This window comes from Bufo bufo, chromosome 11 (genome assembly GCF_905171765.1).
Source record: "Bufo bufo chromosome 11, aBufBuf1.1, whole genome shotgun sequence".
NCBI lineage: Eukaryota > Metazoa > Chordata > Amphibia > Anura > Bufonidae > Bufo > Bufo bufo.
Genome location: NC_053399.1, coordinates 91,270,651 through 91,285,809, shown reverse-complemented (window position 1 = coordinate 91,285,809; position 15,159 = coordinate 91,270,651). Strand labels below are relative to the sequence as shown.

At 43.0% G+C, this 15,159-nt stretch overlaps 1 protein-coding gene across 2 annotated transcripts in view; it reads left to right on the top strand.

Moving 5' to 3' along the window:
- Positions 1-350: 350 nt before the first annotated feature.
- LOC120982225 overlaps positions 351-15,159 on the top strand; it is a 60,711-nt gene continuing 45,902 nt past the window's right edge. Inside the window, exons 1-2 of one of the 2 annotated variants that reach the window (XM_040412234.1) lie at positions 351-478; positions 10,093-10,236. In XM_040412234.1, coding sequence (XP_040268168.1) covers positions 10,161-10,236 — 76 coding nt within the window. In that variant the 5' untranslated portion in view covers positions 351-478; positions 10,093-10,160. Of the gene's footprint in view, positions 617-10,092; positions 10,237-15,159 lie in introns of both variants that reach the window. The other variant, XM_040412235.1, reaches the window with a different exon arrangement.

The window sequence follows — 15,159 nt, the reverse complement described above, 5'->3', positions numbered from 1 at the left end:
TGAGCCTCATCCTCCACGGCCTCCTGGTCGCACTGCTGGCACAGTCTGCTCTCCCTGGGCATGTACCTCTGTCGGTGATGCCCGGATTCAATGAGCAGGCTTTGGGCGCTCAGTCGTTACCGGCTCAGGATCTGTCGGTCTCTTGGATTGAGGAGTATCTATTTATGTCATATCTATCTATTTTTCTTGTACTGGTTATTTTGGTTATGGGAATCCAATTTTGTTTATGACATTTTCCCAATAAAGTTTTCTTTATTCCCCCACAAAATCATACTGTATGGTTTTTGTGACTTAATTTACCTTAATTATAAACTTTTTAATTTGTATTCCTTTTTTTTAACCTACTGTAGGCTAGACATTATCAGAAGACAGCCTTGAAGGCCCATCATCTTTATATCTACATCTCTATCATATAGCCATCCACCTATCACCATTTACAATATCTAAGGTCTGCAAATAACTTTGTAAAAAAAAAAAAGCAGGAAGAGGAGGGACGGCTGTTCCTTGTTGTATTGTCAGACGAGCTCCTGTGCGGAGTACATGACTTTCCCCCTCATGCCTGCACACACCGGGGTGATATTCCCTGTACTCCTGAGCTGCATATCCCTGGCTGTAGGTAAGTGACATGTATGTAGTAGTTTGTCTGCGATGTCGGTGTGTCCCGGGCCCGTGTGAAGCTCTGACACATGCTCCACAGGCTTCATGCTTTACTTCCTGAACTTCTGAATTCTGTACCTCAGGCTACATCTGCACTATTTATTGTGGTTTTGGTGCATTTTTTGTGATTTGTTCATGCTTTTTTGTTGCGGTTGTTGTGGATTTTCGGTGTACTGAGGGGGCAGTGAGGCTAGTCCTGACACGTACCTCCTAACATTTTGGACGATGAAAGAGGGACACTAATGGTTTATTGTTTGAAAGGTCCACTGTTCCTGCATATTTATATACTTCAATATTTTTTGCGCTATTGTGTAAAAAAAAGAAGCTATATGAATATGAAAATATCTAAAATCCAAATTGCATCAAATAAGGAAATAATATGCACGCTGGGCTTTAATATATAGATAGGAACCAGGGGAACACATTCTGGATCAATATTTTAAATGTAATAAATCTGTACCTCACACCAAAAAGAGGGAGATTTATGGAGCAAAGAGGGACAGAGGGACTTGGGTCAAGGTATGTATGCACTAACAGGGGGCACAAGGTGGCTTTCACTATTTGGGGCACAGTGTGGCTGGAAAGAGTAGGGGGCACAGTATGATTGGGCCTAATATGGCTTGCAATAATAGGAGGGTCAGAATAGCTTGCAATAATAGGGGGAATAGAGTGGCTGGCATTAAAAGGGGGCATGTTTTAGCTGGCACTGCATAGTAAGTAATGCCTGTAATGCCTACATAGTAGTACCACACACTACCAAAATAGTACCACAATGATCACAGAGATATCAAATTCAGGTGACTTTCCTACTTTCACCGTTTATTGCTCGGTCATGCAACTTACCACCCAAATGAATTTTACCTCCTTTTCTTCTCACTAATAGAGCTTTCATTTGGTGGTATTTCATTGCTGCTGACATTTTTACTTTTTTTTGTTATTAATCGAAATTAACGATTTTTTTGCAAAAAAATGACATTTTTCACTTTCAGGTGTAAAATTTTGCAAAAAAAACGACATCCATATATAAATTTTTCTCTAAATTTATTGTTCTACATGTCTTTGATAAAAAAAAAATGTTTGGGTAAAAAAAAAAAATGGTTTGGGTAAAAGTTATAGCGTTTACAAACTATGGTACAAAAATGTGAATTTCCGCTTTTTGAAGCAGCTCTGACTTTCTGAGCACCTGTCATGTTTCCTGAGGTTCTACAATGGCCAGACAGTAGAAAACCCCCACAAATGACCCCATTTAGGAAAGTAGACACCCTAAGGTATTCGCTGATGGGCATAGTGAGTTCATAGAACTTTATATTTTTTGTCACAAGCTAGTGGAAAATGATGATTTTTTTTTTTTCTTACAAAGTCTCATATTCCACTAACTTGTGACAAAAAATAAAAACTTCTATGAACTCACTATGCCTCTGGGCTGAAAGAAAAAAATTAACGGCACAGATTTCTTCATTCGCATCGATCAATGTGGATGAAAAAATCTCTGCCAAAAAAAGAAAAAGGAGGGGAAAGGCATCTGCCAGGACATAGGAGCTCCGCCCAACATCCATACCCACTTAGCTCGTATGCCCTGGCAAACCAGATTTCTCCATTCACATCAATCGATGTGGATGAATAAATCATTGTGGGGATTTTTTTTTTTTATATATATACAAAGTGTTTGCCAAAGTATATGAACACCGCCACCTCCTCAGCTCATATGCCTCGGCAAACGTATCTTTTACTGCAGAGGAGAAATCTCGTCTTGCAGCGCCGCATACACCGACTTGCGTGTAATCTGACAGCAGCGCAATGCTTCTGTCAGAATGCACATCAGTGCTGCAGCTGGTCGATCGGTTGGTCCACCTGGAAGGTAAAAAAAACAAAACAAAAAAGAAAAAACCAGGCCGCAACGCAATAAATTTATTAACTTTTGAACAGAACATATAAACTTTTTTTAACTTTTTTAACTGAACGTTAACTTTTTTACTTACCGGTAATTTTTTTTTTGTTTAGTTTTTTTTACCTTTATAGAACAAACCTCTCCTTCCCCATGGGACAATGTGCAAAGCGCAAATCGCCCAAAGATGTGGCGAAGTACGTTATGCACTTTATCCCAGGTGAAAGGAGAGGTTTGCAGCAACTGTGAGTAAAAGGGCCCTAATAGCCCTGTGTGCCTGTCCTGTGAGATGCAATCCCTATGCTAGGTGTACCTGGGTGTGGTACTTCCGGAAACACTCTCCAAAGCATAGGGCAGGGTGGTCAGGACAGTCAGGACAGAAATAGCGGGTGTCACGCCTTATTCCACTCCTGCTACAGACACGACATCTTTTTCGGGGTGACGGTTGGGTTGAGGTACCAGGAACGACACTGGGGAAATGTCGCTCGTGTAGACGGCTAACTACACTGGTGGATGGGGCCACGGAACCTTCTGGATACAGGAGGTTCTCGATGATCTCTTCCTGGAAATTGAGGAAGGATCCTGTTCTCCCAGCCTTACTGTAGAGAACAAAACTATTGTACAGAGCCAATTGAATTAAATATACAGACACCTTCTTATACCAGCGTCTGGTGCGTCGGGAAACTAAATACGGAGACAACATCTGGTCATTGAAGTCCACCCCTCCCATGAGCAAATTATAGTCATAGACTGAGAGGGGCTTTTCAATGACACGGGTTACTCGCTCAATTTGTATTGTCGTGTCTGCGTGAATGGAGGAGAGCATGTAAACGTCGCGCTTGTCTCTCCATTTCACCGCGAGCAGTTCTTGGTTACACAAGGCAGCCCTCTCCCCCCTTGCAAGACGGGTGGTAACGAGCTGTTGGGGGAAGCCCACGCGACTAGTTCGCGCGGTGCCACAGGCGCAAATCCGTTCTAGAAACAAATGCCTAAAGAGGGCCACACTTGTGTAGAAATTGTCCACATAAAGATGGTACCCCTTGCCAAATAAGGGTGACACCAAGTCCCAGACTGTCTTCCCACTGCTCCCCAGGTAGTCAGGGCAACCGACCGGCTCCAGGGTCTGATCTTTTCCCTCATAGATCCGAAATTTGTGGGTATAGCCTGTGGCCCTTTCACAGAGCTTATACAATTTGACCCCATACCGGGCACGCTTGCTTGGGATGTATTGTTTGAAGCCAAGGCGCCCGGTAAAATGTATTAGGGACTCGTCTACGCAGATGTTTTGCTCGGGGGTATACAAATCTGCAAATTTCTGGTTGAAGTGGTCTATGAGGGGCCGAATTTTGTGGAGCCGGTCAAAAGCTGGGTGGCCTCTGGGACGGGAGGTGGTGTTGTCGCTAAAATGCAGGAAACGCAGGATGGCCTCAAATCGTGCCCTGGACATAGCAGCAGAGAAAATGGGCATGTGATGAATCGGGTTCGTGGACCAATATGACCGCAATTCATGCTTTTTAGTTAGACCCATGTTGAGGAGAAGGCCCAGAAAAATTTTAATTTCGGAAACTTGGACTGGTTTCCACCGGAAAGGCTGGGCATAATAGCTTCCCGGGTTGGCGGATATAAATTGTGTGGCATACCGGTTTGTCTCTGCCACGACTAAGTCCAAGAGCTCGGCAGTCAAGAACAGCTCAAAAAATCCCAGGGCCGAACCGATCTGAGCCGTCTCAACCAGGGGCGTAACTAGAGGTGACTGGGCCCCACAGCAAATTTTTGTATAGGCCCCCCCCCCTGTGTAAACCCCGCTCCTTTGGCACGATCTAGACCAGACCAGGCTGCCACGCCATCCTTTTCCTACTATATATATATTATATACATACACACACACCCTTTCTATCATACTGTTGTGGGGGCCGTGTCAAAGTCTTAGGCCCCTTTGACACGGGCGACTTTTCCGCACGGGTGCAATGCGTGATGTGAACGCATTGCACCCGCACTGAATCCGGACACATTCACTTCAATGGGGCTGTGCACATGATCAGTGATTTTCATGCATCAGTTCTGCGTTGCGTAAAAATCGCAGCAAGCTCTATATTCTGCGTTTTTCACGTAGCGCAGGCCCCACAGAAGTGAATGGGGCTGCTTGAAAATCGCATTGCATCCGCAGGCATTGCGGATGCAATGCGATTTTCACGGATGGTTGCTAGGAGGTGATAGGGACCCGAACTTTATTATTTTCCCTTATAACATGGTTATAAGGGAAAATAATAGCATTCTTAATACAGAATGCTAAGTAACATGTGGCTTGAGGGGTTAAAAAATAATAAAATATTTAATTATTCACCTCATCCACTTGATCGCGCAGCCCGGCTCGTCTTCTTTCAGGACCTGGCAGGAAAAGTACCTTTGGTGACGTCACCGCGCTCACAACGTGGTGAGCGTGGTGACGTCGGAGCAGGTCCTGCTGAATAAAGATAGAAATCTTCTATCTTCATTCAGCAGGACCTGCGCCGACGTCACCACGCTCACCACCAGGTTGCTAGGAGATGTTGTTTGTAAACTTTTAGTTTTTTATCACGTGCATGAAAAACGCATCAAAACGCATTGCATCTGCGCAGAAAAAACTGAACGCAATCGTAGACAAAACTGACCGAACTTGCTTGAAAAAAGGTGCGAGTTTCACTGAATGCACCCTGAACGCATCCGGAGCCAACCCGTATCGTTCGTGTGAAAGGGGCCAGCCATTTCCGTATTGCGGACTGCATATGCGGATCAGCAATAAATGGGCACCCTTCCGTGTGCGAAACGGAATCATGGAACGGAACACTACATAAGCACTACGCAGTGCTTCCGTGGGGTTCCATTCCGCACTTCCGTTCCATCAAAAGATAGAACATGTCCTTTTTGCAGAATAGTGCTTTCCTGGGTAATATACCCGGAGAGGGGAAGATGACATCACACTACACTGTATGTACAGCACAGGATGACCCCTGCTGTAGGAGCGGCGCCCATTCTATGTATTGCTGCAGGGCTGACACCGACTGTAGTCTGTCCCCATGGTCTGAGCCCCTGGTAACCAGTGGAGTAGCTAGAAATGACTGGGCCCCACAGCAAGTTTTTAGACGGGCAGGCAGGCGTCATACAGTGGCATTTGATTCTTTAACATACATGTGTTTTTACTGGACTATGACGTACACGATACAAAAATGCAGTACTCCACGTATCCTGCACAATCCAGTAAAAAAAATGGATACTTTTTTTTTTTTGCAATGAAACTCTATGGTGAACGGATGTCACTGTCATGGCATCAGTATGAGGCATCCGGATACATTTTTTTGTATATATTAAACGGATGGGAAAAACGTGATGTGAACCCAGCCTAAGGCTACTTTCACACTAGCGTTCGGGGCTCCGCTTGTGAGCTCCGTTTGAAGGGTCTCACAAGCGGCCCCGAATGGATCCGTCCAGCCCTAATGCATTCTGAGTGGACGCGGATCCGCTCAGAATGCATCAGTCTGGCGGCGTTCAGCCTCCGCTCCGCTCAGTGAGCGGACACCTGAACGCTGCTTGCAGCGTTCGGGTGGCCGCCTGGCCGTGCAGAGGCGAGCGGATCCGTCCAGACTTATAATGGAAGTCAATGGGGACGGATCCGCTTGAAGATGACACCATATGGCTCAATCTTCAAACGGATCCGTCCCCCATTGACTTTCAATGTAAAGTCTGAACGGATCCGCTCAGGCTACTTTCACACTTAGAAATTTTTCTAAGTTATAATGCAGACGGATCCGTTCTGAACGGATGCAAACGTCTGCATTATAGGAGCGGATCTGTCTGAGCAGACATCAGACGGATCCTCTCTGAACGGTAGTGTGAAAGTAGCCTAAAATGTGGGACAAAAATGTGTTGTGAACTAGCGGTGCATTGTACAGTTGTTGAAAAAAACCATACTCGCCTGCTCCCCGCCGCTCCGTGATCTTCCAGTCCCCATTCTGGCCTCATACTGGTGTCCCCAAGCTGCACATGGGCGCCCAGAGGAGTGTGGCATCAGATGGATAGGGGGCCTAGAGGGCAGGGCATCAGATAAGTAGGGGGCCCAGGACTGGGGGGGGGGGGCTTCTGAAAGGACAGCAGATGAATGCAGCTGGGGGGGGGGGCAAAGGACAGCAGATGAATGCAGCTGGGGGGGGGGCAAAGGACAGCAGATGAATGCAGCTGGGGGAAGGGGGGCTACATGAGATACAGGACAGCTAGGGTTGGCAGGGATAAGCCTGGAATGTATGGGCTCCTGATAGTGACAGGCACAGTCTCTTCTTTCTGCAGCACTTCCTGTCTCCCCTCTCCCTCCTGTTACTGCCGACTACAGAGCAGTCTCTGTAGCAGAAGCTGGGCTGTACTAATAGTTAGGAGAGGGAGGGGAGACAGGATCTCCCTGTAGCACACTGTACTGAGCCCTGGCTGCACTATTAAGCAGCCAGGCTCCTCTATTAATGGTCTGTGCTGATGGGCGGGGCTTAGCTCCCTGCTCTGCTCCAAGGACGTTCTAAAGCAGCAGTGAAGTGAGTGCAGAGGGGGGTGTGGCCAGTCTGACTGTTTACTACTGCTCCGGGCCCCTTGTCAGCCCGGGCCCCGAAGCAGCTGCTTCCCCTGCTTCCCTGGTAGTTACGCCACTGGTCTCAACCCGAACTCCAGACTGGGCGGTGAAAGGGGGAACTAATGGTGCGGCTGAAGTTGGTGACTGCCAATCAGGGTTTGCCAGCACCTCAGGGATTCTAGGGGCTCTACGGGCCTGTCTGTGCGGTGGCTGCGACGGGGTAACTAGTGCACGTGCCACCGTACCAGCTTCAACTGCCCTTCTGGTGCTCGCCACGTCACCATGTTGTACGGCAGTGGTGGTACTAGGTCCAGGGAGGGCTGCGCTGCTGGTGTATGCCTCACCGCGTGATCCGGCAGCGACAGCCCCACTCTGCTGCTCTTGAAACAGATCCTGCACAACCTGTGGTCTAGCGACACGGGGCCGGGTACGCCTGGTGCTGCCAGGGACCTCCACCTCCTCGTCCGAACTTTGGGTCAGAGAGCCACTGCTTTCCACAGGTTCATATTCTGACCCGCTAGATTCATCAGATGAGGGTTCCCACTCCTCATCCGACTGGGTCAGAATCCTGTAGGCCTCTTCAGAAGAATACCCCCTGTTTGACATTTTGGACTACTAAATTTAGGGGTATTCCCTGAGACTACCCAAGAAAAAAAGCAAGCCTGTCTTACAAAGGGGAGGCTAGCGAAGTACCGGAGGCCGCTGCGGTTGATAAAAAATATCAAAACGGAGTCTCCCTCACTGCTGAGTATTTGGGGCACCGCAGCAGGAAATGAGCTTAATCCTCCATGGCCTCCTGGTCGCACTGCTGGCACAGTCTGCTCTCCCCGGGCATGTACCTCTGTCGGTGATGCCCGGATTCAATGAGCAGGCTGTGGGCACTCAGTCGTTACCGGCTCAGGATCTGTTGGTCTCTGGGGTTGGGGAGTTTCTATCTATCTATTTATCTCATATCTATCTCATATCTATCTATCTCATATCTATCTATCTATCTATCTATCTATCTATCTATCTATATATCTATCTATCTCATATCTATCTATCTATCTCATATCTATCTATCTCATATCTATCTATCTCATATCTATCTATCTCATATCTATCTATCTATCTATCTATCTATCTATCTATCTCATATCTATCTATCTATCTATCTATCTATCTATCTATCTATCTATCTATCTATCTATCTCATATCTATCTATCTCATATCTATCTATCTATCTATCTATCTCATATCTATCTATCTATCTATCTATCTATCTCATATCTATCTCATATCTATCTATCTCATATCTATCTATCTATTATCTATCTATCTATTATCTATCTATCTATCTCATATCTATCTATCTATCTATCTCATATCTATCTATCTATCTCCTATCTATCTATCTCATATCTATCTATTTATCTATCTATCTATCTATCTATCTCATATCTATCTATCTCATATCTATCTATCTATCTATCTATCTATCTATCTATCTATCTATCTATCTCATATCTATCTATCTCATATCTATCTATCTCATATCTATCTATCTATCTATCTATCTATCTATCTATCTATCTATCTATCTATCTCATATCTATCTATCTATCTATCTATCTCATATCTATCATCTATCTATCTATCTATCTCATATCTATCTATCTATCTCATATCTATCTATCTAAATATCTATCTATCTATCTAAATATCTATCTATCTATCTCATATCTATCTATCTAATATCTATCTATCTATCTATCTCCTATCTATCTATCTATCTCATATCTATCTATCTCATATCTATCTATCTATCTATCTATCTATCTATCTATCTATCTATTATCTATCTATCTCATATCTATCTATCTATCTATCTATCTATCTCATATCTATCTATCTATCTCCTATCTATCTATCTCATATCTATCTATTTATCTATCTATCTATCTATCTCATATCTATCTATCTATCAATCTATTATCTATTTATCTATCTATCTATCTCATATCTATCTATCTCATATCTATCTATCTATCTATCTATCTATCTATCTATCTATCTCATATCTATCTATCTATCTATCTATCTCATATCTATCTATCTCATATCTATCTATCTATCTATCTATCTATCTCATATCTATCTATCTCATATCTATCTATCTCATATCTATCTATCTATCTATCTATCTCATATCTATCTATCTATCTATCTATCTATCTCATATCTATCATCTATCTATCTATCTATCTCATATCTATCTATCTATCTCATATCTATCTATCTAAATATCTATCTATCTATCTAAATATCTATCTCATATCTATCTATCTAAATATCTATCTATCTATCTAAATATCTATCTATCTATCTATCTCATATCTATCTATCTAAATATCTATCTATCTATCTAAATATCTATCTATCTATCTCTCTCTCTCATATCTATCTATCTATGTAATTCATATCTATCTCATATCTATCTATCTATCTCCTATCTATCTCATATCTATCTATCTATCTCTCTCATATCTATCTATCTATCTATCTATCTATCTATCTATCTATCTATCTATTATCTATCTATCTATCTATTATCTATCTATCTCATATCTATCATCTATCTATCTATCTCATATCTATCTATCTATCTATCTACCTCATATCTATCTATCTCATATCTATCTATCTATCTATTATCTATCTCATATCTATCTATCTATCTTGTACTGGTTATTTTGGTTATGGGAATCCAATTTTGTTTATGACATTTTCCTAATAAAGTTCTCTCCCCCCCAAAATCATACTGTATGGTTTTTGTGACTTAATTTACCTTAAATATAAACTTTTTAATTTGTATTCCTTTTTTTTACCTACTGTAGGTTAGACATTATCAGAAGACATCCTTGAAGACCTATCACCTCTTTATATCTACAAGGTCTGCAAATAGCTTTGTAAAAAAAAAAAAAAGCAGGAAGAGGAGGGACGGCTGTTCCTTGTTGTATTGTCAGACGAGCTCCACTGCAGTGTACATGACTTTCCCCCTCATGCCTGCACACACCGGGGTGATATTCCCTGTACTCCTGAGCTGCATATCCCTGGCTGTAGGTAAGTGACATGTACAGACATCCCAATCTGCAAAAACTCATTTCAGGGAGGTTTTCTTTTTTTTTTTTTTCACGAACTTTTTATTACATTTTCCACACATATGCAGTATCTGCACACTTTGCTCTATGGTGTGGAGGACCGGGCTCATTACCCTGCCCCAAATTATCATATTTATATATGATTAAAGCATCCAGGGGGTGTAAATTTAACACTGGGGTAAATAATATAATTAAAATGGAGGGTTAAATGTGTAAATGTATTTTCAAAAAAATGCATCTCTCTCAATAGTTATGTAACGGTCACGTCCACACACACACACAGGGGGGAGGATAGTGACCACTGCGCTCCACCCTCACCCCTGGCCCTGCCTACTTGCCTCACGAGTCCTGATGACAGGGGACAACTGGACGGCAATCCCTAACTTAGGATATGTGCAGAGAAGACAGACAAGACAAAATACGGAACATGACCGGACCGGGTCAGAACCAAGAGAGCTACGCAGTACAACGGATTAAGCAAAGAATTGTCAGGAGAAGCCGGGGTCAAATACCAGGAGAGTAGCGAAGTACAAGAGGAGTCCTAAGAGAGTAGTCAGGTGGGAGCCGAGGTCACAATACCAGGACGGAAGCGCAGTACAGGAGGAGCAGGCAGAGGATGGTCAGGGAACAGGATCAGGTAAGTATTCAGTAGTCCAACAAATAGCCAGGAACCTAGAAATTAACAGGCAACCTGTGGCCAGCAGGCTGCCTGTATTTATAGTGGGGAGTGAGGGTCATGTGACGTGGCCAGCGTCACATGACCGACAGGCCAACCAGTCGAGCACCGAGTGATCAGCTCGGCGCTCAAGGCAGACTAGGAGCAGGAAGCCACCCAGCCAGCAAAGCCGGTCAAGCACAAATCCTCATTCCCAAAGCTAAGCAACAGGTCTGCGGGCAATGGGGGACCGAGTGCACCTTCGGAACCCCGTGACAAGTTATATAGCTACTGAATGAGACAGAAGAAATGCCTTTAACATATAGATCTTGAGAAGCCAATTTGACCCTAAAGGGTTAATTCAACCTGTAATCTAAACTCTGTCCTGTCACTTCTCTTCTCTCTCTGCTCTGCTATCTGACTGAGATAAACCTTTCCGGGATATATTGTCTCACATGCGGGTGTCAGGGAGCCGCTATCTAATAGCGGGAGACTCCCTGAACCTCCGGGAGAGTTGAGATCCCTGCATGTATGTAGCAGTTTGTCTGCTATGTCGGTGTGTCCCGGGCCCGTGTGAAGCTCTGACACATGCTCCACAGGCTTCTGCTTTACTTCCTGAACTTCTGAATTCTGTACCTCAGGCTACATCTGCACTATTTATTGTGGTTTTGGTGCTTTTTTTGTGATTTGTTCATGCTTTTTTGTTGCGGTTGTTGTGGATTGAGGGGGCAGTGAGGCTAGTCCTGACACGTACCTCCTAACTTTTTGAACGGTGATAGAGGGACACTAATGGTTTATTGTTTGAAAGGTCCACTGTTCCTGCATATTTATATACTTCAATATTTTTTGCGCTATTGTGTAAAAAAAAAAGCTATATGAATATGAAAATATCTAAAATCCAAATTGCATCAAATAAGGAAATAATCTGCACGCTGGGCTTTAATATATAGATAGGAACCAGGGGAACACATTCTGGATCAATATTGTAAATGTAATAAATCTGTACCTCACACCAAAAAGAGGGAGATTTATGGAGCACAGAGGGACTTGGGTCAAAAAGAGGGACACTTGGGATGCATGCACTAACAGGGGGCACAAGGTGGCTTTCACTATTTGGGATACAGTGTGGCTGGCACTGATTGGGGCACAGTGTGGCTGGAAAGAGTAGGGGGCACAGTATGATAGGGCCTAATATGGCTTGCAATAATAGTAGGGTCAGTATAGCTTGCAATAATAGGGGGCATGGTGTAGCTGGCACTAAAAGGGCACTGTGGTTGCCACTGTTATGGGGTCACAGTGTGGCTGACACTTTTTTTTTTTTTTAAATAAATATATATATTTATTTTCCAAATCAAAATATTAATACATAAAACAATATCAATCTCAACGGTGTGCCCAGCATGGCAATCATAGACATCCTTACAAGAAAAACTCTACACAGCATCCTAAGGACACCCTCAAGATAATATATAATAATAGCTATATCAACCCCCCCCCCCCCCATTGTCTGCCGTCCACTCCATTCATTATTATATAGAATAGTATCAGTATTAATTATAGCTATACAGCTCTGCGTGCAACGCTCCGTTTCCTTTCAATGTCCTCATATACCCTAATTTTTTGGAGGTATGAACTCCACTCCCTTATTGAGGGCGGGGAGACAGAGCCCCAATACTTTATCAATATAGCCTTAGCAACCATCAATCCCCTCATCCAAATCCGTCTAACCTGGGGCGGGACTTCCACTTCTGACCCATAATCTCCAAAGATCACTATCAAAATTCCCGGGTTGTAGTTCATTGAACTCTCCTTTTGTAGGGTAGTGAAGACCTCATCCCAATAACTTCTTATTTTGCTGCAGCTCCAAAGCACATGGGCATAGTTGGCATTAACATATCCACATTTAGAGCAGCAGCAATCACGATCTTTATTTTGGGGAAATTTTCCCTGGGTTTTCGGCGTATAATACAGTCTATGGAGTATCTTAAATTGAATTAGCCTATGCGCACTGGAAACTGTCGCCTTTCTCACGTTCCTATAAATGGTAGACCACTGTAGTGGGGGGCAATTCAGCTCTTGCTCCCACTTATCTGTACTTTTGAAAGGCGTTACAGTTGCCAGTGCCATTCGGAGTTTCGCATAAAGTCTAGATAACTTCACCTTTTCATACTTCTGGGCATCACAAAAATCTAAAAATATATTCTCTCGTAGAAAAATAAGACCCCTATTCCTAGAGGTTTCAAATATATGTTTCAAACGTGAATACATGAATAAATCTAATGGTGAACTATCAGTAAAACCAAATTCCAAAAGTGATTTAAAGCGACCCATGTAGAAAAGGTCAGACACCCTATTAATACCATTACGTGACCAATAACCAAAATCTGTAATTTTGAAGAACTCCTCCAGCTCCCTGTTCTCCCACAGAGGGGTAAAAACAAACGGTCCGGAAGATTTAAGGATCTTCTTCAGTCTGTTCCAAACCCTCTGCAGTGAGCACGGGACCAACAAGGACCTCCTCATTCCCATAAACCCAGTCTCCAAACATGCAAAAATATTATCAACTGGTTTATCAAAAACTTTTGTCAAATATCGTGAAAGTAAGCTCTCTTTTGAATAACAGCAACGCTGAATCTGTGCACATAAATAATAACCTTGAAAAAAAGGTAATGACAACCCACCATCTGCCTCCGACAACCATAGATACCTCTGCTTTATGCGCACCCTCTTCCTTCCCCAAATTAGATCGTTAATCATAGTCTCCAACCTATGAAAAAAGATATCATCGATCCAGATGGGGGAGGCACACAACGGAAACAAAACTATCGGTAAGATAATCATTTTAATCAAAGCTATTCGGTCCGTTTGTGCCAATATCAATTTCCGCCAAGCGCTGATTTTGTCCCTGACTTTATTCAGAACCGGGGCCAGATTAACCCCTTAGTGACCACCCATACGTGTTTTTACGGCGGTCACTAAGGGGCCTTAGGCTGGGCCGCCGCGTTTTTACGGCGGCCCAGTTTAAGCGCTGCACGGCTCCCCCGTGCAGCGGGGAGCGCGGACCTGGCTCTCACATGAGAGCCGGGTCCCTGCTCTAACAGCCCGGAACGGCAGGAGTGCCGATCCGGGCTGTTTAACCCTTTACATGCCGGGCGCAATGGCGCCCGCCGCATGTAAAGTGGTGACAGAGGGAGCGGACTCCCTCTGTCTCCCATCAGCACCCCGGAAATGCGATCGCGGGGTGCTGATGTACTAGGAAGCTTACCTCACTTCCGATCAGGGCCTCGAGCCTGTCTTCAGTTACTTCCAGCAGGCTGTGCCTCTCTGGCGCAGCCTGCTGGTCAATGTTCGAATAGCATTGCTTTTGAAATGCAATGCATTATAGAGATAATGCATTACATTTTAAAAGCAATCAAAATACTGTATATTATAGTCCCCTTGTGGGACTATTAAGTAGTGAAAAAAATAGAAAAAAAATACACATTTATTAAATAAAAAAAATTCCATAAAATAAAAAAAATAGGCTTTTTTTTTCCATTGAAAATACGCTTTTCAATGAAAAAAATTGCAAAAAGAAAATATCCCCCATATGTTTGGTATTGCCGCGTCCGTAACGACCGGGACTACATAAATATTACATAAATTATCCCCTATGGTGAACGCCGTAAAAAATAAAAAATAAAAAAAGACAGAATTTCGAATTTATTCTTAGTTTCCACCGAAAAAAAACGTAATAACAAGCGATCAAAAAGCGGAATTTACTCCAAAATCATACCAATGAAAAATACAAGTTGTCTTTCAAAAATCAAGCCATCACACAATTCCATATAAAAAACTAAAAAAAAGTTATGGGTCTTGTGAAGTGGCAATGCAAAATAATTTTTTGGGTTAATAAAAGGTGTTTTATTGCAAAAAAAGTAGTAAAACGTAAACAAAATTATAAGTATTTAGTATCACTGTAATCGTACTGACCCAGAGAATAAAGATATTATGTTATTTGTACCGAAAAATGAACGCCAAAAAATGTATAATGTAAAAACGCAGTGGCAGTATTGCTATTTTTCCCCATCTCCCTCCCAGAAAGAGTTAATAAAAGTTAATCAGAAAGTTATGTGTACCCCAAAATGGCGCCATTAAAAACTACAACTTGTCCCGTAAAAAACAAGCCCTCATAAAGCTATATAGATGAAAAAATAAAAAAGTTATAGCTCTTGGAACGAGACCATAAAA